This window comes from Stegostoma tigrinum, chromosome 12 (assembly GCF_030684315.1).
Source record: "Stegostoma tigrinum isolate sSteTig4 chromosome 12, sSteTig4.hap1, whole genome shotgun sequence".
In the NCBI taxonomy this organism is placed as follows: domain Eukaryota; kingdom Metazoa; phylum Chordata; class Chondrichthyes; order Orectolobiformes; family Stegostomatidae; genus Stegostoma; species Stegostoma tigrinum.
The window spans coordinates 41,526,837-41,550,945 of record NC_081365.1 but is presented as its reverse complement, the minus strand read 5'-3'; the positions used below and the strand labels follow the sequence as shown (position 1 = coordinate 41,550,945).

The following is a 24,109-nucleotide window of genomic DNA, read 5'->3' as shown; positions in this document are numbered from 1 at the left end:
ATAAACAAGAACAATAGAAATTTATAGCACGGAAGGTAGGCGTATTGCTAATTACTCTTCTTTTGGTTTGCTAAAAGAGCCGTCCACTTTGACCTGTTTGTTTTTGCTGTGCTTTGTTCATTTTTTAATGTTTCAAGAATTTATATACTTCATTCTTAGGAGCTGTTATGGTCTCCAATTCATCCGCTATCTGTGGTACTGCATCTACTCTTACCTGTCTATTCACAAATAATGGGCTGAACCTTAACTTGCACAATGTCAAAAAAGTAAGTTGAGTATTAGGAGGCATTCATACTGTGAAGCCCAGCAAGATATATCATTGTATATATCCTTGTCTCATTACCTACCTACTCTGCCCCTATGATGTCCTTCACGTCCAATTCTAGTCCCATTTTACCACATGCATTTCACAGAAGAACTCACCAATTACAAGATATTCATAAAAAGACTGGCATCCCTTATGCCCATACCAACTTTAAAAGCTCATAGTGCACTGGGACAAGCACTGTCAGTCCAAAGCTGACCTGCACAGCTCCCAGGTATTTGCAGAAAGGGAGAAATTGGTCTGTGCTTTTTGGGCAGGGTCCTGGAAGTCCTGCTGGACATAGTGTTGAGATGTGAGACAAATCCTTCCCTCAGAATGGGTAGTAGAGGGCACAACAACCGGATGATGCTGGCTTGTTCCACGGAGGCCACCTGGGTCAGTACAATCTCAGTTGTTCGGAGCAATGTTGGGTATATAGAACATAGAACATAGAACAATACAGCGCAGAACAGGCCCTTCGGCCCTCAATGTTGCACCGACCTGTGAACTAATCTAAGCCCATCCCCCCACACTATCCCATCATCATTCATATGCTTATCCAAGGACTGTTTAAATGCCCCTAATGTGGCTGAGTTAACTACACTGGCAGGCAGAGCGTTTCACGCCCTTACCACTCTGAGTAAAGAATCTGCCTGACATCTGTCTTAAATCTATCACCCCTCAATTTGTAGCTATGCCCCCTTGTACAAGCTGACGTCATCATTCTCGGAAAAAGACTCTCACTGTCCACCCTATCTAATCCTCTAATCATCTTGTATGTCTCTATTAAATCCCCTCTTAGCCTTCTTCTCTCCAATAAGAGCAGACGCAAGTCCCTCACCTTTCTTCATAAGTCCTTCGCTCCAGACCAGGCAACATCCTGGTAAATCTCCTCTGCACCTTTTCCTATGCTTCCACATCCTTCCTGTAATGGGGCGAGGAAGGAGATCAATGACCTTTTCTACTGGGGCAGCACAGTGACTCAGTGGTTAACATTGCTGTCTCACAATGCCAGGGATGCAGGTTCAAATCCATCCTTGAGTGACTGTCTGTATGGAGTTTGCACATTCTCCCAGTGTCTGTGTGAGATTCCTCCAGATTCTCTAGTTTCGTCCCACATTCAAACATGAGCAGATCAGGTGAACAGGCCATGCTAAATTGCCCATAGTGTCCAGAGATGTGCAAGCTAGCTAGATGAGTTAGCCATGGGAAATGCAGGGTTACAAGGATAGGGTAGAGTAGGAGGTCAGGGCGGGATGCTCTGCGGAGGGCGAGTGTGGACTTGATAGGCTAAATGGCCTGCTTCTACACTGTAGGAATTCTATGATTCTGTCCTGGCACTAAGTCACTTTTTTTTTAAAACACATGTACAGTACATGGACTGTACCCAGCCAGCTCAGAGACAATCCATAAAATCAGGAGACTCTGAATCTCCTGTTTATATCTGTAGCCAGGGCACCCTGATTGGGATTGCTAACTTGGGCCAATAAAGTCCAGTCCATTCCAGTCCTCGTTCCAGTCACTACAGGTAGATTAGGTAAACAGACAAAAATTTGGCAGATAAGAGTTTAATGCAGACAAGTGTGTCTATTCATTTTGGTCAAATGAATAGAAAAGGAACTTATTATCAAAATGGAGTGAAACTTCACAGTACTTCAGTGCACAGGGATCTAGGTGTCCTTGCGCATAAATTATAGTAAACTAGTATGCAGGTACAGCAGGTAATAGGAATTTTGGTATTTATTGCTAAAGGAATTCAGTACAAAAGTAGAGAAGTGTTGCTGCAATTGTACAAGGTATAAATGAGACCACACCTAGAGTTCTCGTCCACTTAATTCAGGTGAGATGTAGATTGCCTTGGAGGCAGTTGAGTGGAGATTCATTAGATTGATTCCAGAGGTGAAGGGTTTGTCTTGTGAAAGAAGACTGAGCAGTTTAGGCTGATATACTCTGGTGTTTAGAAGATTGAGAGGAGATGGAATTGAAGCAAATAACATGTTAAAGCAGATTAACAAAGTAAAAGTAGACAGAATGTCCCACATGAGGAAACAATGTAGGATAGGGGGCCATACCTTTGGGATAAAGGGTTGCAAATTTAAAACAGACATCAGAGGAGAAATTATTTCCCTTAATGAGTCGTAAAATTGTGGAATTCACTATCCCAGAGTACGGTAGATGTTGGGCCATTCAGAAAATTTGAGAGAGACAGATAGACTTTTAATTAGTAATGGGTTGAAAGGTTATGATGGGTGGACAGGAAAGTGGACTCAAGGTCAAGGTGACATCTGCCATGATTGTACTGAATGGCAAAGCAGGTGCGAGGACCTGAATTGTGAACTCCTGCTCGCAAGTTCTTTGGTTCTAATTGAGAAGTATACCATAATTTTAGATGCGCCATGAGGGTTTTCGAATCATGGAGATGTACAGCACAGAAACAGACTCTTCGGTCCAGTTAGTCCATGCTAATCAGATATCCTAAATTAATCTAATCCAATTTGACAGCATTTGGCGCATATCCCTTCCAATTCATATACCCATCTGATGCCTTTTACATGTTGCAATTGTACCAGCCTCCACCGCCATCTCTGGCAGCTCATTCCACATACTCACCACCCTCTGCATGAAAAAATTGCTCCATAGGTCCCTTATAAATCTTTCTCCTTTCCCCTTAAACATTTGTCCTCTAGTCTCCTACGCTGGGGAAAAGATCTTGGGTATTCAGCCTATCTCTGTCCCTCATCATTTTATAAATTTCTACTAGAGGCTGGCACATGTCAAGTGCTAACGAACATGGACGTCAAGCATATGGATCTGGCACCCACAAATTGTTCCCTAATATATAGGCACTCAGTTTCCAACTAGGAAGCCCTTCAGAGGGAGCAGTAAGCTGAAGTCAACAGGCAGCAACTCTGATTTCCACTTCAAGAATTCTTGGTATGTAGTTTGTTTGGCAAACTTGCTAAGATAGAAAGCTGAATGTTAAATGACACAAGTTGGGCCATTAATGGAACATTTAAAAAGCTATAATACCCCTTACTGGCAACTAGTTACTGCTGAGCTTTCAAAAACAGGGCAGTGTAACAAATCTATCACAATCTGCAGATTTAAAACAAAATCAAAGTATTGCAAAAATGTTAATTACCCAAGAGTAGAATCAAAATTGCAATATTGAACTTCAAGAAGTGGTAGCAATTAAGGTTTCTAGATTGACGGAAAAAACTTTTCCTTTAACAAGTGACCCATCCTCAGTCGCAACACACTATACTGCATAACTTCCATCCTTCATTAACAATTAGATTTTGGATTCACTGCATGTACATGTTCCCTGCTGAAAACTGTCCATAAGAGCTTTGTAGATTTAAATGATATCAGTTTGCAATAGAAACGAAACTTTTAGTTTAATTAATTTCAGGTTCTCTTGTATTTTGGATGACACAGTTAAGTATGAAATACCTGTCGCTCTTGTGCCAAGCATTCTTCGATCGTATATTCTCACAGAGCTATCTGAGCACCCAACAGACAAGTAGAATGGCATCAAAGGGCAGATAGCAATTGAAGTAGCAGCACGCCGACAGTTTATTAAAATGTCCTGTTTGTTTTGAAAAAAAGAGTTGAAACCTTAAGGTAATTGTTCTCTAGAACTAAAGGTTTCTTATGAGAACATTGCCATCTCAGTTGACTTAATTCTTTGACAAATGTTGATTTACAAAATTTTCACATTTGAAATTGCTAAGTTTGATTTCATATTTGGTATTTGGTACCAAGCATTCCAAATCAAACCTCCTATGCTACCAAAACAAGCAGAACTCATCAAGAAACAGTTCACAATAAGACTCCCTTCTTTTCCTTCTTCTACCACTCTATGACAGATATACATAGTTTATTTACAAGTCCTTGTTACTTTATCATAAATATAGTTGCAACCTTATTATCCAGCATGCAACATTACCAAGTTTGCCTTCATCTCTCATTTTACCACACAAAAAAAAACTTAGAAATAGTACATCATTCAATTGCTTTATGATTCAAAGATCAATAATATTTTAATTTGTAGGCTATCTCCAGCAAATATGACTTATCTGAAGACAGGCCCTTTCAAGAAATATTTCAACATCTTAAACTACTCTTGTCAAAGCAGACTTTTAATATTACCTTTACATTAGGATCTCTTAAAGTGTGTATTTAAACACTTCTTAAACTCACATCTTTGCAATCTTCTTTTGTACAATTTGTCTTCATTCTAATATCAAACCACCTTACTGTACCATCTTCACCACATGATAGAAAGGTGTAAGGATCATTTGGTACTGTCATGATCTGAACAACAAAAAGATGTCAAATTATTTAGTACTAATATTATCATCATCTGAGAGACAAAAAAGGTAGTATATAGGATTTTAAACAGATGTGCTTCACGTGTTGGCAGGACACAAGGGGTAGATTTTCACTTTGCTACCCAGCATTAAGCTGTCATCACAGATTGGCAGTCCATGTCCTTTTCCTTTCCGATGAAATCAAATGGAAATTAATATCAGGGAATTTCTACAACAGGTAGCTGATTCACACAGCAGTTTTTCACCACCGCATTTCGTTAAAATGTGTTGTCAGCCTACGAGGACATTGGGAGGATTCATACTCAAGATCAATTTAATTATGGGTACCTATTAGCAATGACAAATATGAACTATGTTTTCTCTACTCAATTCAAATGTTCTTAACCTAAATGTAGTAGTCCTACTTCAACACTAGTAGAGATGAGCTAATTCAATACCAAATTGAACTGGTCTGTAGGGACTCAGTTAATTTGCATGTAGAAACCTAATGACTATGTTCCAGCAAAAGCAATTCAGGGATCACGAACTCAAATTACAGGTTATGAAAATTAATACAATAAATCAGGGAATGTGTGCGCTGGCACAAGGAAAAGTGACTTGGAATGTGGTTGGATTGGTGTAAAGACCTAATTGGTTCTTTAACATCCTGCAGGGAAGAGACCTTACCATTGCTAACTTGTACACGATACCAGCCCCATATTATGTGAATCACTCACTCAATGTTCTTGGCCAGTGATTGTCACCCTCATTCTATTAATAAGTGTTTAAAAAGTAATCCACACAAGGCTATTGACAGGAGCATGAGACACTCCAAGATTTCAAATTTGGAATGGCTTTAATCGATCTTAACAAAAAAGGACATGGATGCAATCTATAGAATTTAAAATGTACTTCATAATTTAAAAGCTAAAAATAAAAAGTGGAAATATTAAATGTTTGGATACGAAATGGTTCCATATTGCAATGGATTAAGGAACAGTGCACAAGGAGGTTGTGTAACGTTTAAAGTTGTTATTATGAACAGAAACGTAATGTAACAAGTTGTGGCAATCTGCAATGCACTTTTCTGATAGGCTGGTGGAAGCAGTTTTTGAATATTATTCAAACAGATAGCTTTTAAAAATAGCTGACATGGGCACTATGAGCTAAATAACACGGAAACAGACCCTTTGGTCCAAACTGTCCTTGCCAACTATCTGTCCTGTATTATTCTATGATGCTATTTGGAAAGAGTTGAATGTACCCAAATGGAGAGTTGCCATTAAAATGAAAAGAAAGGATATAAACATGAAGTACTTTTCCACAGGTTACAATAAAAAGTCAACTACATCACGTCAATTTAGCATGGAATGATACCAGTGCTAAAATAAGTGATCCTTTTGTTTTCTCAGGGCATGGTGGTCGCTTTTAGGCACAACTAAATAGAGCAAAAAAACACAAAATGGCAAAGAACCCTTTTCTTGCAAAAACAATATCAATCAAAATTATGGTATGTGATCTTTGTATTTTTCCAATATGAATTTGAAAACTTTGTTTTGAAGAAACAATAACTAAGCTTTTTCCTAAAGCCTTGAACATTAACTTTTGATTTTCAGCGAAATAAAATTAACAATATCATATCATCTATAGTGTAGCTGCATACACCAACTGTCCTTCATAAACTTAACAGTATATCATGTTAATTATTCTTCAAGCAAGTTTCTATTTTGAGTGCAAAGTGTAATTAAAACTAATCAGTTGCTGCCAAATTACATTTGGGATTGGAAATAGAATCACAGTAACTATTATGTATTTAATTGCATACACAGACAGCCATCATTTTACGATGGCATTGAGTTTAAGTTATATTCAATTATTTCAGTGAATTCATACTCTTCCAGCATCACAAAGAACCAGAGGTGAGGAGACTTTTTTTTGTTTACACAAAACATATTAAGTATTTATAACCTGCAATGCACTGTCTGAAAAGGATGGTGGAAACAGATTCAATAACAATTTTTCAATTTTTTTGATAGGTGTTTCAGAGAACAGACACAGACAATAAACCAAATGGCCACAAATTCACTTAAGAGTTAGTTAAAGGAATAAAATCACAATATGTGTCAAGCTGTCAATGAAACAAGCTATAAATACTGGAAATATGAAATAAACAAAAATAGAAATTTCTGAAACTTGAAAGCTGAACTTGAAATGTTAACACTGTTTGGTCACCACAGATGCTGCTAGACCAGCTGAGGTTCTCCAGCAATTTCTGTTTTTGTTTGTTTCAAGCCTTAATTGCCTCAGTGAATTTCAGATTAACAAAGCTACAACACCAAAGTCATAACTCATTGTGAAGCTGGAGGAACACAGCAGGCCAGGCAGCATCACAGCAGCAGGAAAGTTGATGTTTCAGGTCGGGACCCCTCTTCAGAAGAAGGCCAATTGTATTCCTCCAGCTCCAAAATGAGTTCTCTCTGACTCCAGCATCTGCAGTTTTTACTATTTCAAAGTAATAACTCATAAAAGTTTCAAACATGGTTGCTGCACAAGTTATATTTTCATGGTCACGTTTGTGAACAAGGGAATATGATTTTATTTTTTCTTAAGAAGTAAATTATGCATACTACATATTAAACAAGAAGATTAAATTCAGAAGGTCATGAGTACAATTTATTCTTTTCTACTTTACACAGGACCTAATCAGAGTCAACTTGCAGCAAACTGTACGTGTCTTTCAAATTTTCATTTAGTTCTAGCTCAAATTATTAGCTTTCAATTGCGGAAACAACAATAACACTGAACACTAGTTGACTTTCTGCACACTAAATACACACCAAGGATAATAATGGTTGGACTCTATCATGAACAATTATCCATACTTGGATTTTACCACCCAACAGATATAAAAGCAGACGATACCCATGTCCTCCAGACAGAATTGTACCCAGCAGGACTGTGGATTTGTTGAAAAATAATCAAAGAATTTTGAGGCTTGTATGGCAAAAGATTGAACAAGGGCAATACTGTAATTCACACAGATTGTCAAACTATCCCAGGCTTGGTTAATCATTTAGGAGGGCAAGGAAACAGTGAAGTAATGCCTTGACTCATTAAAGCTTTCACTATCCTTTCAGAGCTCTCACTGCTTTTGGTTCAGGAAGCCATGGGTCAGGACACATAAATTATTGTATTCATACCACATCTGAAAGTATTAATTTAGAAACCCTTATTTTAGCTCACAAAAATAACTTGTCACATGCATGCATCAAACAAGCATTTCTGAAAATAAAAGATGATTAAAACTCAAGCACTCTCACATTTGGTTATTCTTTACCCATGATATTAATATCATCACCAATATTCCTATATTACCTCATAAGCTGTTCCATAGTGGCAGTTAAACTGGCTCTGCCGATTTGATTCTGCATCTCGCTCTGTGTCTGTATAAAATATGACACCATCTCCCGAGCAGGAAATAATCTGCTTGTCATTGGTGTGTGGAAGAAATTTTGCACTAAAAATGTTTGCACGATGGCCTGAGCGAATGGTTGATAGAATCTGAAAGCAGATTTGTTTTAAAAAAGAGAAACTGAGTTTCCATTCAATACCTCAAAGCAAAATTTTCTTTAGAAAAGTGTAAAGGAACAGCATCACAGGACTAGCTTGGTCATCCTGCTGTTCTCTGTATTATACAAAATGTAATGTATTAATGGGCCCTACCAGAGAGCAATATTCTTCAAACCACTCAATAGCATTAAATATCCCTCAGCGTTACATAAAATAATATCCTAGATCTTTCATATTGATTGTTGTTTACCAATGTTCAACAGCAAAATGTGATAACAATAAAATATGTTTTTTCAATTGCAACTATGCTAAAGTCTTCTTTAGCACTTACTTGCAAGTTTTACTGACATTTTGTTTTTAAAAAAAAACCAATCTCTTCAGAGATGTTATTACAGACCTCTGAAGCGGGTGAAACTTTAACCCAGGTCTCCTGGTGCAGAAACAGGGACACTATGACTGTTCACAAGTGCACAACTACTTTCATAAGATTGTCACAGAAGGCAGTTCTTTCACTTCAATAAGGTTTTGAAATTTCATCCCATGTAGCTAGATTTGGATCCAGAGGCTTGCCACAATAATCAGAAAAAGATTCAAAGACCAAAGGGTAGTTCAGGACAAAAATAGAAATTGCTGGAAAAGTTCAGCCGGTCTGGCGGCATCTGTGGAGAAAAATAAGGGGCCACTCGACCCGAAATGTTAACTCCAATTTCTCTCCACAGAATACTGCCAGACCTGCTGAACTTTTACAGCCATTCTATTTATGTCTCTGATTTACAGCATCTGCAGTTGTTTCAGGTAATTTGGGACACTGTGTCACATAACTAACGACATTGGTTTGATTGTTCAATCCATCTCGTACATAAACTAGACAGTGTGAAATGAAATCTAATTAAATCCATTATTTTTGCACATGCCAGCCTTCTCTTTGAAATGTAACATTCATGTTCTATAGTTGTTAGGTGGCAACATTCACTTCTGTCCAGCAACAGGGACCAGCCTTATTAGAGATAGTAGGAACTGCATATGCTAGAGAATCTGAGATAACAGGGTGTAGAGCTGGATGAACACAGCAAGTCAAGCAGCAGAGGAGCAGGAAGGCTAAACTTTCAGCCAAGAACAGCCTTATTACATGGTTTGCAATAAGTCACTCAGGGGAGTTCAGAGGTCACTGAAAAGCAGTTCTCAAAAATCAGTTAATTGGTGAAAGAGGCAAAAACAGGACAGACCTTCAATCAGAGAATCATAACATACAGAAGTAGCCTTTCAACCCATCTGCATCGACAAAACTACTGTAAATCTACACCAGTCCCACTTTCTAGACGAGATCGTAGGAACTGCATATGCTGGAGAATCTGAGATAACAAGGTGTAGAGCTGGATGAACACAGCAGGCCAAGCAGGAGAGGAGCAGGAAGGCTGACATTTGGGCCAATAATATAGCCTTGAATGTTACAACATTTCAAAGGTTGCGAGGTTTCCTGCTTCCTATTCTCCTAGGCAGTGCATTTCAGATTCACACCATCCTCTGGGCAGAAGATTTTCTCCTCAATTCCCTACTAAACCTTTTATTTGAAAAGGGTATGATGCCTTGATCCTTAAAATAAGAGAAACAGTTGCTTTCTATCTACCCTGTCCATACCCCTCAATCTTATACACCTGAATCAGATCTCCTTGAATATTTTCTACTCAATAGAAAAACGTGAGCATATTTAACCTCTCTTCATGGCTAAAGTACTTCATCCCTGAATACACCCTAGTGAATCCCCTCTGCTTTAAACACTTCCTTTCTGACGATCAGAGCTGCACATAGTACTCCAGCTCTGGTCTGAACAAATGTTTGTACAGCTCCAACATAGCCTTCCTGCTCTACAATCCATGGCATGGCTGATAAAGGCAAGTATTCCTTTATAAGTGATAATAGGAACTGCAGATGCTGGAGAATCCAAGATAATAAAGTGTGAAGCTGGATGAACACAGCAGGCCAAGCAGCATCTCAGGAGCACAAAAGCTGACGTTTCGGGCCTAGACCCTTCATCAGAGAGGGGGATGGGGTGAGGATTCTGGAATAAACATTTATTCCAGAACCCTCACCCCATCCCCCTCTCTGATGAAGGGTCTAGGCCCGAAACATCAGCTTTTGTGCTCCTGAGATGCTGCTTGGCCTGCTGTGTTCCTTTATAAGTCCTGATCTTCAGCTGTCCTGCAGGGAATTGAACGAGCTGGAATCCATGTAGGGAACAGTGAATTAAGTTCCAAAACAGTTGGATTTCTCTGTGCTGTTAGAACACATGCTAAATTCTAGGAGATAGTAGGCTGCTAATCTCCCAAATCTTGTTGTAATCTCAGACTAGACCAGAAACTTTATGTTATGATCCTGATTAAGTTACCAAATTGAACTACAAGCTGGTTGGGAGCAGAAAAAGGATGAGAAGAGCCTGACAGTAAAGCCACAAACAAGACTGCTCAGTTTTGAAAAAAAAAACATTTTGTTACAATGTTGAAACAGTAATTTGACCTACAGTACATGGCCAACTTATTTCCAACACCCAGAATTAACATGGCAAAATCAGGTAGTGCATTATAATTAAACACCCAACAGCACACAGTAAATAACAACAGTGGCTAAAATAAATCCCGTGGATTTCTCAGTAACACAACTGTTAATGACATGGCGAGTCATCAAATCTCATGAAAATTTACAAGGATTGCAATTTTTCATTTTTGCCATACTGGGCCTTAAAGATTCATGTCAAGAGCTGTTCTATCATGGAGAGAAAACTCAGTGCTTTGGTACAATCCAGAATGAGCTGTCATTGCTTTAGCATAAGGGACAGTGATTTAAAAATGGAGATGAGAAGAAATTTCTTATCAAAGGCTGAAGAATCTGTGGAATTCACTACCTCAGAGTACAGTGGATACCAAGGTGTTGAGTAAATTTAAGGAGCATTTAGATTTTTAACTAGTAATGGGTTGAAGGGTGAGAGTGGTCATGAAAGTGAAGTTGAGGCCAAGATGAGATTAGCCACAATCATTTAAATGGCAGAACAGTGTCAAGGGGCTAAATTGCTACCCCTGCTCCTAGTTCTTAGAGGTCAGGGAAAACACTGGAACATATTTAGCTTAGCATAGCTAGCTGTCAGCAAAAAGCTAGAGTTATGTTGGTGAATAAGTACTGGAAGGCAATTTTCAAAAAGTCAGAGGGAGTGTAGACCTAGAAAAGGACAGTTGAGAGAGATGATCTAGGATCTCATGTTGCACAGTCCATTTGGATGGAGGTAAAAAACAGCAAAGGAAAGAAGACATTGATAGGAGTGGTGCACAGACAGCTAAACAACAGCCAATGGGAAAGGTTATAAATTAACAAATGATAGCATATAAAAAGAATACAGCAATAATTAGATTATTTTAATCCTCATATTGATTCAGTTAATCAAGTTTGAAAGGGTAGCTACAACAACAAACTCAGAGTACAAAAGTGGAACTTTCTTGAGCAATAGGTCATGGAGCCAACCAGGAAGCAGGCAATCTTGGATCCGACAGTAGATAATGCGACAGGTTTAATAAAATGACCCCCAAGGAAAAGATCCCCTAGTAATCATAACATGGTAAAATTTAATATTCAGTTTGAGAATGAGAAATTTGGGTCAGTAACAACTGTGTTTAACTTAAATAAAAGGAATTACAATAAAATGAGGATAGAGTTAACTAAAAAGTGAACTAGGTGCATAGCATAGTACCCGGTGTGGCTTTCTCTACATTGGGGAAACCAAGCGGAGGCTTGGGGACCGCTTTGCAGAACACCTCCGCTCAGTTCGCAACAAACAACTGCACCTCCCAGTCGCAAACCATTTCCACTCCCCCTCCCATTCTCTTGATGACATGTCCATCATGGGCCTCCTGCACTGCCACAATGATGCCACCCGAAGGTTGCAGGAACAGCAACTCATATTCCGCCTGGGAACCCTGCAGCCATATGGTATCAATGTGGACTTCACCAGTTTCAAAATCTCCCCTTCCCCCACTGCATCCCTCAACCAGCCCAGTTCATCCCCTCCCCCCACTGCACCACACAACCAGCCCAGCTCTTCCCCCCCACCCACTGCATCCCAAAACCAGTCCAACCTGTCTCTGCCTCCCGAACCGGTTCTTCCTCTCACCCATCCCTTCCTCCCACCCCAAGCCGCACCCCCAGCTACCTACTAACCTCATCCCACCTCCTTGACCTGTCCGTCTTCCCTGGACTGACCTATCCCCTCCCTACCTCCCCACCTACACCCTCTCCACCTATCTTCTTTACTCTCCATCTTCGGTCCGCCTCCCCCTCTCTCCCTATTTATTCCAGTTCCCTCCCCCCATCCCCCTCTCTGATGAAGGGTCTAGGCCCGAAACGTCAGCTTTTGTGCTCCTGAGATGCTGCTTGGCCTGCTGTGTTCATCCAGCCTCACATTTTATTATCTAGGTGCATAGATTAGCAGGACTAACAGTAAGCCGGCAGTGATAGGTATTTAAGAAGGTAATTCATGACTCTCAGCAGAAATACACCCCTAGTAAAGATAAAAAATTCTAAACAACGAGTTAAACCAACATAGCTAACCAAGGAAGTTAAGGAAAGTATCAAGTTGGAACAAAAAGCATACAAAGGAGGCCAAAGTCAGTGATAGCTCCAAAGACTGGGGAAAATTCAGAATCCAGCAAAGGAGAACTAAAAAGTTAGTAAAGACAGACAAAATAAACAAGGGCAAACAAGCATAAAAACTGACAATAAGAGCTTCTTTAAATATATGAAAAGGAAAAGATAAACAAAAACTTAGAGGCATTATTTTAATGAACACAAAATTCAAAATAAGGTAGATGAACTGATGGTGCAAATTGAAGAAAATGAATTAAATCTCATAGCCATTCCAGAAACATGGTTGTAAGATCAAAAGTGGGAACTTAACATTCAGGAATATTTGAACTTTTGGAGAGACTGGTGGGATGGACCAGGTGGTAAAGTAGTACTGTTACGCGGAAATTAAATCAGGTCAAAGTGGACAGGGCCCCTTTAGAAAATGAATCCAGCGTGATAGTTTTGGGGAACAAGTATATGGCAGATATTCTGTATCAGTCTTTACCGGATGGGAAGATACTTTGAACATTTCATTGTTGCTAATGAATACAGGGGGGGAATTAAGTACCATTACCATTACTAAAGAAATAGTATTACATAAATTAATGGGGCTAAAGGCAGGCAAGTCCCCCAACTCTGGTGGCTTGCATACTAGGATCGTAAAAGATGTAGCTACAAGGAAGGTGGATACATTGGCTGTAATTTTCCAAAAAAAAATCACTGGATTCTGGGGAAGTGCCAGAGGATTGGAAAACTGCTAATATGACACGCCTATTCAAAAAAGGGAGGGATGCAAAAAGCAGGTAGGTATACAAAAACAAACTTGCTGGAAAAGCTCAGCATGTCAGGCAGCATCTGTGGATAGAAAGCAGAAATATCATTTCAGGTCCAATGAAACTTCTTCAGAACTTTTGGAAAATCATAATCTAATCAAAGACAATCAACATGGCTCCTAACAAAAAAGAGGGAAATCGTATCAGACTACTTGAGTTTTTTTTTGAGGAAGTCTCACCCAGATTGGGCAGAGGGGAACCAGTAGGTGCACTGCATTTGGAATTCCAGAATGCATTCAACAAGCTACCTCACAAAAGGTTAAGGCGTATAATAAGAGCCCCAAGTGCAAGAATATTGGCATGGATAAAGCATTGGCTCATGGGCAGGAAACAGCAAGTGAGGATAAGGAGTTCTTCTTCTGGTTGGCGAATCATGATTAAAGGGGTTCCAGTGTGATCAGTGCTGGGACCTCAATTGTTTACAATAAAAACTAATGGCTTGGCAGAAGTAAGTGACTGTACTGAAATCAAATTTGCAGATAATATTAAGATAGGTAGAAAGGCAGGTTATGTGAGCGATACAAACAGTTTACAGAGAGATAGTAATAGGTTAAGTTAAAGCTGGCAAATGGGAGTATAATGTGGGAAAGTGCGAAATTGTTTATTTTGGCAGACAAATGAAACAGCAGAATATTATTTAAATGGAGGGAAACCACAGAAGGATTTAACATAGAAGGGATTTGGGGGTTTTCGTACATGAAACACAGAAAGGTATCACCCATGTGTAGCAGGTAATCAGCAAAGTTAATGGAATGTTGGTCCCTTTTTCAAAGAGGTTGGAGTATAAGCGTAGGATTGTTGTATTTGTATTTGATCTTACTGTATTTGTACAAGGAACTAAGGACACCTCATCTGGAGTATTGCATTTTGGTCCTCTAAGGAAATATATTTCATTGGGGGCAGTTCAGGGAAGTTTCACTAGTATGATCACTGGTATGGACAACTTGCTTTATGAGCTAAGATTAAACAGGTTAGGATCCTAGTCATTGGAGCTTACAAGAACGAAAAGGTGATCACATTGAAACATATATGATTTTCAAGGAGTCCGGCAGGATAAACGTTGAGAAGAAATTTCCCCTCATGGGAGTGTTTAGGGTCAGAGGGCATAGTCACCGAATAAAGGATTCCAATTTAACACTGAAATGAGAAGGAATTTTTTTCTTTCAGAGGATTGAGTGTCTTTGGAATTTTTTGCCACCGAGAGCTATGGGGCAGACTCCTTGTGTATATGTAAGGCTGAGATGGATAGATTTTCCCCTACTGATGAAGAATCTGAGTTACAGGGAAAAAGCAGGAATGTGGATGTAAGGAATGTCAGATCAGCCATGATCATACTGAATGGCAGAGCAGGGTTGAGAACTAAACTGTCTTCTCCTGTTCCTTTTTATTTTGATCTTTACAAGCTTCTCTTCTGTTACTGGGCAGAATTAAACGGTGCCATTCAGCAACTTTGGAGGCTGCATGTGCTCTGAAGATTGCATTTCAGAAAAAAAACCTAGTTAATTAGAACAAAATAAATGGATACAAACAAGAAAATTTCCTTGCAAGTGTCAGGCAGTGGCTACAGTGGAAACAAAGCATCTCTTTGGCACAAAGATAAGGCTTTCTACACCTTTTTAAATAGAAAGAATAGAATATAATCAATGTTTAACTGTGAATTGTTTTAAACACACACACATTAATATTTAACCAGTTTGTAGTATAAAACTTGAATGGCGCTGAAAAAGCACACATCTTGTCAAAGATTTTCACCTTGCACAGGATGATTTTAAGTTACCAGATAAAGGCCGTCCTGATCATTTCTCAGTACATTGCCCAAACTCAGGAACGGATCTAAGGTATCACTTTTGGACCCGAAATGTGCCCAATCTACCTCAGATTACCCTACAAATCGCAAACAAGTTAGCAGCAGGTAAAGTTAGCTGTTTCGTTCTGTCACGTGCAGTCGCAGCACAAAGTAATGCTCGTACCTAACAGGTTTCTGCCATCAAGCCGAAAAGACATTCTGGTTATGATGCAAATTACTAATGTGACATATGTATTTCAGTGCTAATGTAATGTTTGGTATGTGAAACATATGCCCCAAACACTGCCAGACGGCATTAAATAGCATATCCCATTGAACTGTTAAACCAAGCTTAGTATTTAACTCCCCACCTACGTCCGTGACACCACCCACGCCCTCCACCTCCTCCAGGACTTCCAATTCCCTGGCCCCCAACACCTCATATTCACCATGGACGTCCAGTCCCTATATACCTGCATTCCGCATGCAGATGGCCTCAAGGTCCTCCGCTTCTTCCTGTCCCGCAGGCCCGACCAGTCCCCCTCCACCGACACTCTCATCCGCCTAGCCGAACTCGTCCTCACACTCAACAACTTCTCTTTTGACTCCTCCCACTTCCTACAGACTAAGGGGGTGGCCATGGGCACCCGCATGGGCCCCAGCTATGCCTGCCTCTTTGTAGGTTACGTGGAACAGTCCCTCTTCCGCACCTACACAGGCCCCAAACCCCACCTCTTCCTCCGGTACATTGATGACTGTATCGGCGCCGCCTCTTGCTCCCCAGAGGAGCTCGAACTGTTCATCCACTTCACCAACACCTTCCACCCCAACCTTCAGTTCACCTGGGCCATCTCCAGCACATCCCTCACCTTCCTGGACCTCTCAGTCTCCATCTCAGGCAACCAGCTTGTAACTGATGTCCATTTCAAGCCCACCGACTCCCACAGCTACCTAGAATACACCTCCTCCCACCCACCCTCCTGCAAAAATTCCATCCTCTATTCCCAATTCCTCCGCCTCCGCTGCATCTGCTCCCACGATAAGACATTCCACTCCCGCACATCCCAGATGTCCAAGTTCTTCAAGGACCGCAACTTTCTCCCCCACAGTGATCGAGAACGCCCTTGACCGCGTCTCCCGTATTTCCCGCAACACATCCCTCACACCCCGCCCCCGCCACAACCGCCCTAAGAGGATCCCCCTCGTTCTCACACACCACCCTACCAACCTCCGGGTACAACGCATCATCCTCCGACACTTTCGCCATTTACAATCCGACCCCACCACCCAAGACATTTTTCCATCTCCACCCCTGTCTGCTTTCCGGAGAGACCACTCTCTCCGTGACTCCCTTGTTCGCTCCACACTGCCCTCCAACCCCACCACACCCGGCACCTTCCCCTGCAACCGCAGGAAATGCTACACTTGCCCCCACACCTCCTCCCTCACCCCTATCCCGGGCCCCAAGATGACATTCCACATTAAGCAGAGGTTCACCTGCACATCTGCCAATGTGGTATACTGCATCCACTGTACCCGGTGTGGCTTCCTCTACATTGGGGAGACCAAGCGGAGGCTTGGAGACCGCTTTGCAGAACACCTCCGCTCAGTTCGCAACAAACAACTGCACCTCCCAGTCGCAAACCATTTCCACTCCCCCTCCCATTCTCTAGATGACATGTCCATCATGGGCCTCCTGCACTGCCACAATGATGCCACCCGAAGGTTGCAGGAACAGCAACTCATATTCCGCCTGGGAACCCTGCAGCCTAATGGTATCAATGTGGACTTCACCAGTTTCAAAATCTCCCCTTCCCCTACTGCATCCCAAAACCAGCCCAGTTCGTCCCCTCCCCCCACTGCACCACACAACCAGCCCAGCTCTTCCCCCCCACCCACTGCATCCCAAAACCAGTCCAACCTGTCTCTGCCTCCCTAACCGGTTCTTCCTCTCACCCATCCCTTCCTCCCACCCCAAGCCGCACCCCCATCTACCTACTAACCTCATCCCACCTCCTTGACCTGTCCGTCTTCCCTGGACTGACCTATCCCCTCCCTACCTCCCCACCTATATTCTCTCCACCTATCTTCTTTACTCTGCATCTTCGGTCCGCCTCCCCCTCTCTCCCTATTTATTCCAGTTCCCTCTCCCCATCCCCCTCTCTGATGAAGGGTCTAGGTCCGAAAAGTCAGCTTTTGTGCTCCTGAGATGCTGCTGGGCCTGCTGTGTTCATCCAGCCTCACATTTTATTATCTTGGTATTTAACTGTCCATTTATTGGTATATTCAAGACACAAACTCTAATGATCAGAGCTTACTCGCTCAACAATCAACACCCTCATTTTATTCTGTATGAAATTTGGCTTTCCCTTTCCTTAAAATTACTTGCAACCTTTTCTGATGACTGCAAGGTGAAAAGTTTTGATGAAATGTGTGTCTTTTATCAGCAAATTTGAATATTTGACTACATTGCAATTTCTGTCATACTTAATCACTTACTTTACCTTTCTACTATATGGATTGGTTATCACTAGGTTGGTGTCATCGGATCCTGATAAAATATACTCTCCTGTATCATTCCAGCAAATTGTGTTTACCTGTTGCAAATATGGAGCAACAAAGAAAAACATTTAAATGACAGTCCCTGTACTTTTACAGAAATGCAATTATCCCTCAATACAATCAATTTACCTACATGTCTTCTGAAAAGAAAGATGTTCAAATATACATAAATGAATATTTAAAAATTGGTTGCAAATAAATTAAATTGAAAAATTAAAGCAGTATATTGAAATGGAAAAAATAAACAAACAGAACGGAGTGACTGCACACCAAATGTAGCAAAAAACACAATTTTAAATATTTTATATATTAGTAAATACTATAATCGCAAAAGTATTGAAGATATTTAAGTAGCCTTATACTTGTAATAATTTGACTTTCCATGTTGTACCACACTGCCGGTTAAAAATGTAGTCTCTCAACTATTGTATCCTTCAGCATTTCTCTCATTTTCTGTTTTACATCCTAACTATTTCAAATTGGATATTTTTCTGGTCTTTTTAGCACTTTGCTTCTTCAGGGAAATAAGCAGCAGGTTGTACAGCAAAGATAAAAGGAATTTTCAGGGGTTTTCGCTATATTTTAATGTCAATTGCAAGGACTCTCCTGCTTGCAAGTCTCAGTAACTCTTCTCTTATCACCAACATCACTCTTCATCCTCCTCCAAATTCATGCCTATGATCTCCATTACTTTACCTATCCAGTACACCTAAATGCCATCCCTGCCATTCCTCCTTGAAATTCCTTCTCGAACCCTGTATCTCTACTATTACACTTGCTTTATTGCCAATCATCTTACAATTAAACCTCCATACATTCCCTTCAGGGCAGGTGACAAGGAATCTGCAGCCTGTTCATTTCCAATAAATGAACAAATGATTAAAAAAAAAGTTTGTTGACTATGTTTCTTGATATTTTGATGGCTACAGTCTAAGATCAGGACCACGAGATACAATTTAGGGATGCAAGATTAAATGTAAGAAGAAGAAGATAAGAAGTCATGGGTAAAAAGGCACCAGTCTTACAAAACCACAGACAACCGATGGTAGCTTAAGCTAAAGGCCACCATACCTCAAGCGAGGGGAGAGATTGAGAAGGAAAAGCCTTCACAGTAATCGCAGCCAGTGCAGGAATTGAACCCAGGCTGTTGGTGTCACTCCGCATCATAAACCAGCTGTCTAGCCAACCGAACTAATGAGTAACGTTTAGTGGGTGCACAGATACAGGCCAATATACACTCAGGGACAACGTACAGAATGGGTTCAATCAATCACAAAATTGATTGGTGGGTCAGGATACACATTAAAACAATCCAGATATTGCATAACTTGTAGCTCAAAATGTCACAGTGGACTGTACCAAGTCTTGGAGCCTCTACTAATGACTGGAGCACCTAAAACCAAGATTTTAAATGGCAAAATCAGGTGAACTAGCGTGAACAAATGGATCATGGAATACAAATACATCAAACAGAAAGATTATCAAGACTATAAAGAAAGTATGAAGCTTTATTTCCTCAGGGATAGGAATTTTTTAAAAAAGTGAAGTTATGCTAAACCTGTGTGAAAAATTTCCTATCGACCAGAGTACTGCATACAGTTGTAGTCACCATATCATAAATAGACTCTTGCAGGACTGAAAATGGTGTACAGAATTTTCAGAAGGAAAGGACAAAAAGGCTGGGTATCATTTTATTTGAAAAAAGCTGAGCTGACCTAAAAATTGAATATGGAAGGATTTGAAAGCGTGGATAGAGAGAATGTTTCCTCTTGTGGGAAAGAGCAGAACTAGAGGCCACCAAAATAAGAAGTCACAAAGACAAGTACGGAATTCAGAAGAAACTTCCTCATCTGAAGAGCAATGAGAAAGCTGAACTCACTATCACTGGAAGTGGTTGAAGCGAACAATATAGATGCTTCGTCATCAAAATCAAACTGTTAGAACAACTCAAAAGACTGCCCCTGTGGAATAAGTGGATGTCTTATGACACCCTAATGCTCAGAACCAGTATGTCACAGTATTCAGTGCGTATGCACCAACACTCGATGCAGCAGCCGAGGACAAGGAAATATTCTACTCCAACCTTGACCAAATCTCTCTCAAAAGATCCTGCAGTGAACAAACGAATTATCCTCAGCGACTTCAATGCCAGAGTCGGCAAAAGTATAGATCTTTACAGTGATGTAAATGGGAAAGCGCAAGTTGGAAAGCAAAACTCCAACGGCACCCTTCTCCTGACCAAATGCCACGAAAACAACCTCCTCCTCATCAACACACTGTTCAAAAATGGGGCGGCATAGCGGTTAGCGCTGCAGCCTCACAGCACCAGGGACCCGGGTTCGATTCCAGCCTTGGGCAATTGTCTATGTGGAGTTTGCACGTTCTCCCCGTGTCTGTGTGGGTTTCCTCCAGGTGCTCCGGTTTCCTCCCACAGTCCAAAGATGTGCAGGCTAGGTGGATTGGCTATGCTAAATTGCCCATAGTGTTCAGGGGTGCGTGGGTTATAGGGGGATGGGTTTGAGTGGGATGTTCCAAAGGGCGGTGTGGACTTGTTGGGCTGAAGGGCCTGTTTCCACACTGTAGGGAATCCAAGGGACAAATACAAGACAACGCAGCAGCACCTGCGCTCCAAATAGTGGCACCACCTTGACTACATCATTGCCAGAGAGGGGGATTGGAAAGACGTTAAAATCACACATACCACGACAGGAGCTGGATAACTATTAGATGGATCATTGCCTGATATGAGCCAGATCAGCATAAATATAGCCCCACCATCACAGAGACAACAGAAGCAGTGCCACAAGAAGTTTAACATTGAGGCATTAAAGTTGAGGAAAAAGAAGCCTCATTCAACAAACTCTTCCTCACAAACTAGTGGCCCTCGGTGATACAGTTGTGGGATCCCAACAGTCTCTGCTCTGCCCTTAAGACCACCATCATCAATGCCTGCAAAAACTCAGTCAGACACTCAACCGGGAATCACCAAGACTGGTTTGATGAGAAAGATCATGAGATTCAGGAACTATTAAGACAGAAGCGCATGACATTTCCAAGCACGACACAACAACTGCATTCGGAAGAGAAAAGGCAGGTCTACAGATGGCTGAAGAAAGAAGTTCAAAAACAACCCTGCGACAAAGAATAGGCAGTGGGTGAAGAAAGCGCTGGAAACTCAATGTATGGCTGACAACCATAACATGAATGGTTTCTTCCATGCTGTCTAGACCACATATATACCAAACACCCAAGGCCCTAAGCCCCCTGCTGGCTAAGGATGAAGTACTCTTAGAAGATAAAGAAGCCATCAAAAAGCACTGGCGGGGTGTGGGTGGTGAAGTACTTCAGCCAGGTGTCTGTTGTTGAGGCAAGCGTCCTTGTTCATGTTCCACAGTATACTACAGACCATGAGGTCAGCAATACCACAGCCTTGCACAAAGTACAGAAGACCGTACACCAGCTTTAGACACATACAGTATTGCCGCTTTGGCATTGAAGTGAGGAAACAAAGAGCTCCTAGCCGCTTTATCCAGTAGGAGGGGAGAATTATGGGAGTGCTCCAAGATGACACAGTTGTGAGTATTTTCAAAAAAGGAAATAAATCCAACTATGGTAACTGCAGAGGAACCTCCCTGCTGTCAACCATTGGAAAAGTCACTGCCAAGGTCCTTCTCAACTGTCTCTGCCCTGTGGCAGAGGAACTCCTCCTGGAGTCGCAGTGCAACTTTCGGCCACAGAAGGGCAAAATGGGCATGATTTTCACCATGCAACAGCTGCAGGAGAAATGCAGAGGAAAGACCCTACTCCTGTACACTGCCTTCTTCAACCATTCAAAGGCATACATTAGTCAGGAAACATTATGGAGTGTCCTTCTCTGCTGGCGTTACCCCATTATGGTTGTCACTATCGTTTACCTGCTCCACCATGACATGGAAGTCATGGTAACAACAAATGGAGTCACCACTGACCCATTCCCCATTCAAACTGACATCAAACAGGGCTGCATCATCACCCCAACTGCCCTCTCAACCTACCCTGCTGTAATGCTTCATCTCACTGCAGACAAGCTCCCCTCTGGAGTGGAGCTTCCTTATAGAACCTATAGGAAATTATTCAACCTCCACTGTCTTCAAGCCAAAACCAAAGTCACCCCAACCAGTGCCAGTGAGCCACAGTACACAGACAATGCTTGTGTACGTGCAACCTCAGAGGATGTGCTCAGACCACTGTTAGCACATTTATGGAGGGGTATGAGAGCATACCTGAACATCTGCAAGACGAAGGTCCTCCATCAACATGGTCTAGCATTGCGGAGCAAGCTCCCCATTCAGCAAGCTCAGAAAATGGTGACCACTTCAAATACCTCAGATGTGTCCAGTTGGCCAAAACAGCTATTGACAAAGAGATCCAGCATCACCTCCAGTGTGCTAGCACAGCCTTCAGCCACCCGAGAACAACATCAGATCTGACAGCAAGATCATGGCTTACAGAGCTATCTATGATGGTTCACACCCTCCTCTTTGCTATCTACTACAGATACCTCAAGGTACTGGATCAATACTATCAACACTGCCTGTGCAAGATCCTGTGAATCCACTGGGAAGAAAGATACACTAACTCCAGCATCCTTGACCAGGTCAACATCACCGACATCAAGGCCTGACCATCCTCGATCAGCTGTGATGGGCTGGGCACGTCATCTGCATGACCAAGGGGAGACTCTAAGCAAGTGCTCTACCACCAGCTTCAAAACAGCAGACAAGCCACAGATAGACAGAGGAAGTGCTTCAAGGCCTCACTGGTGAAATATAGCATTCCCCCAGACACCTGGGAATCCGTGGCCCAAGATCATCCAAAGTGAAGGAGGAGCATCCAGGAAAGGTGTCGTGCACCTTACGACTGCCATCAGGCAAACCCGGAAGCCAGGCAAAAAACTATGAAAGAAGCACGCTGCCACACCAGTGCTCCATCCATGCCTTCCTGTGACCACCACCTGCCCTAAGTGTAATAAAGCCCGCAGTAGCTGCATCAGTCTGTTCAGTGATCTATGGACTCATCCCGAGAGGGGAAGAGAGTCATCCTTGTTTGCAAGGGTCACCAATGAAGGTGATGATGATGGACGCACTTAGGGACAGTTTAGACAAGTAGATGAGGAAGAAAGGAATAGAAGGCTACAAGGTTAGATTTATATGAGAAAAGATGGGAGGAGGTTCTATTGGAACATGAATATCAGCATGGATTTGGTGGTTCAAATTGCCTGCTTGTGTGCTGTATATTCTACACAATATGCAGAAACACTTCAGCAGAAATTAACTTTTAAATTATTTGGGAAAAAAACTAGCTGCTGGAATTGTAAATATAAAATGGTAATACAAGTCTATAGTGTCTAGACTGCATCTTAAGTTAAATGTTCTGTTCCGGTAATCAAAACTCAAGCAAGGGAGTTAAATGCAAGGAAGAGTCTTACAAGCCTAATGCCGGATATCAGCAACAGGAGATTTGAAGATAGATTAAAACCGCTAGCTTTTCAGCTTGAAATATTAGTACCTGAGAAGCTATTGAACAAAGTAGTAAACAACGAGAAAAAGATAAACTTGGAATATTACTTTAAATTTGATTTTTTTTAAATTGAACAAACAAATGAAGGCTCATACATTAATATGCATTCAAATTTGACCTTCCAAAATGAATCACTTCACACTTTCCCAGCTTGATTTCCAACTGCCACTTCTTTGCCCAGCTCTGCATCCTGTCAACGTCCTATTGCCTCTCCCCTCAGAGGGCAATGGCACACCAACAGGAGGTTGTAGACCTTCTTACTGAACTCATGGGTTTGGTTGCAACTGTTTCATCATTCTTCTAGGAAATATTTTCAGTGCGCTTCCAGTGAAGCTTTGGTGTTCTATATTTATATGCCTTGGTTTGCTGGGGTGCCAACAGCTCGGCGAGCATGATTACAACATCATCCACAACCCAAATACAAACCTTCTCAAGCTTTAAACACCCAAGGGGTCAACACCCTCAAAATGGCCCGCAGATGGGAAAAAAAATGCCATCCGTCTGAGCGTGACCCGCAACAACTATACTTCCTGCATGAATGCCTCAGAAAGTAGATACTGCCACAAGGCTTACA

At 41.5% G+C, this 24,109-nt stretch overlaps 1 protein-coding gene across 5 annotated transcripts in view; it reads right to left on the bottom strand.

Annotated features, from left to right (window-relative positions):
* Window positions 1-24,109, bottom strand: part of dcaf6 (ddb1 and cul4 associated factor 6) — a 183,456-nt gene that overhangs the window by 134,349 nt on the left and 24,998 nt on the right. For all 5 annotated transcript variants that reach the window (XM_048540231.2, XM_048540232.2, XM_048540233.2 and 2 more), the window contains exons 3-6: window positions 17,919-18,011; window positions 7,993-8,178; window positions 4,508-4,621; window positions 3,758-3,893 (exon numbers count right to left, since the gene is read on the bottom strand). In XM_048540231.2, the coding sequence (XP_048396188.1) occupies window positions 3,758-3,893; window positions 4,508-4,621; window positions 7,993-8,178; window positions 17,919-18,011 (529 nt within the window). The remainder of the gene's footprint in view (window positions 1-3,757; window positions 3,894-4,507; window positions 4,622-7,992; window positions 8,179-17,918; window positions 18,012-24,109) is intronic.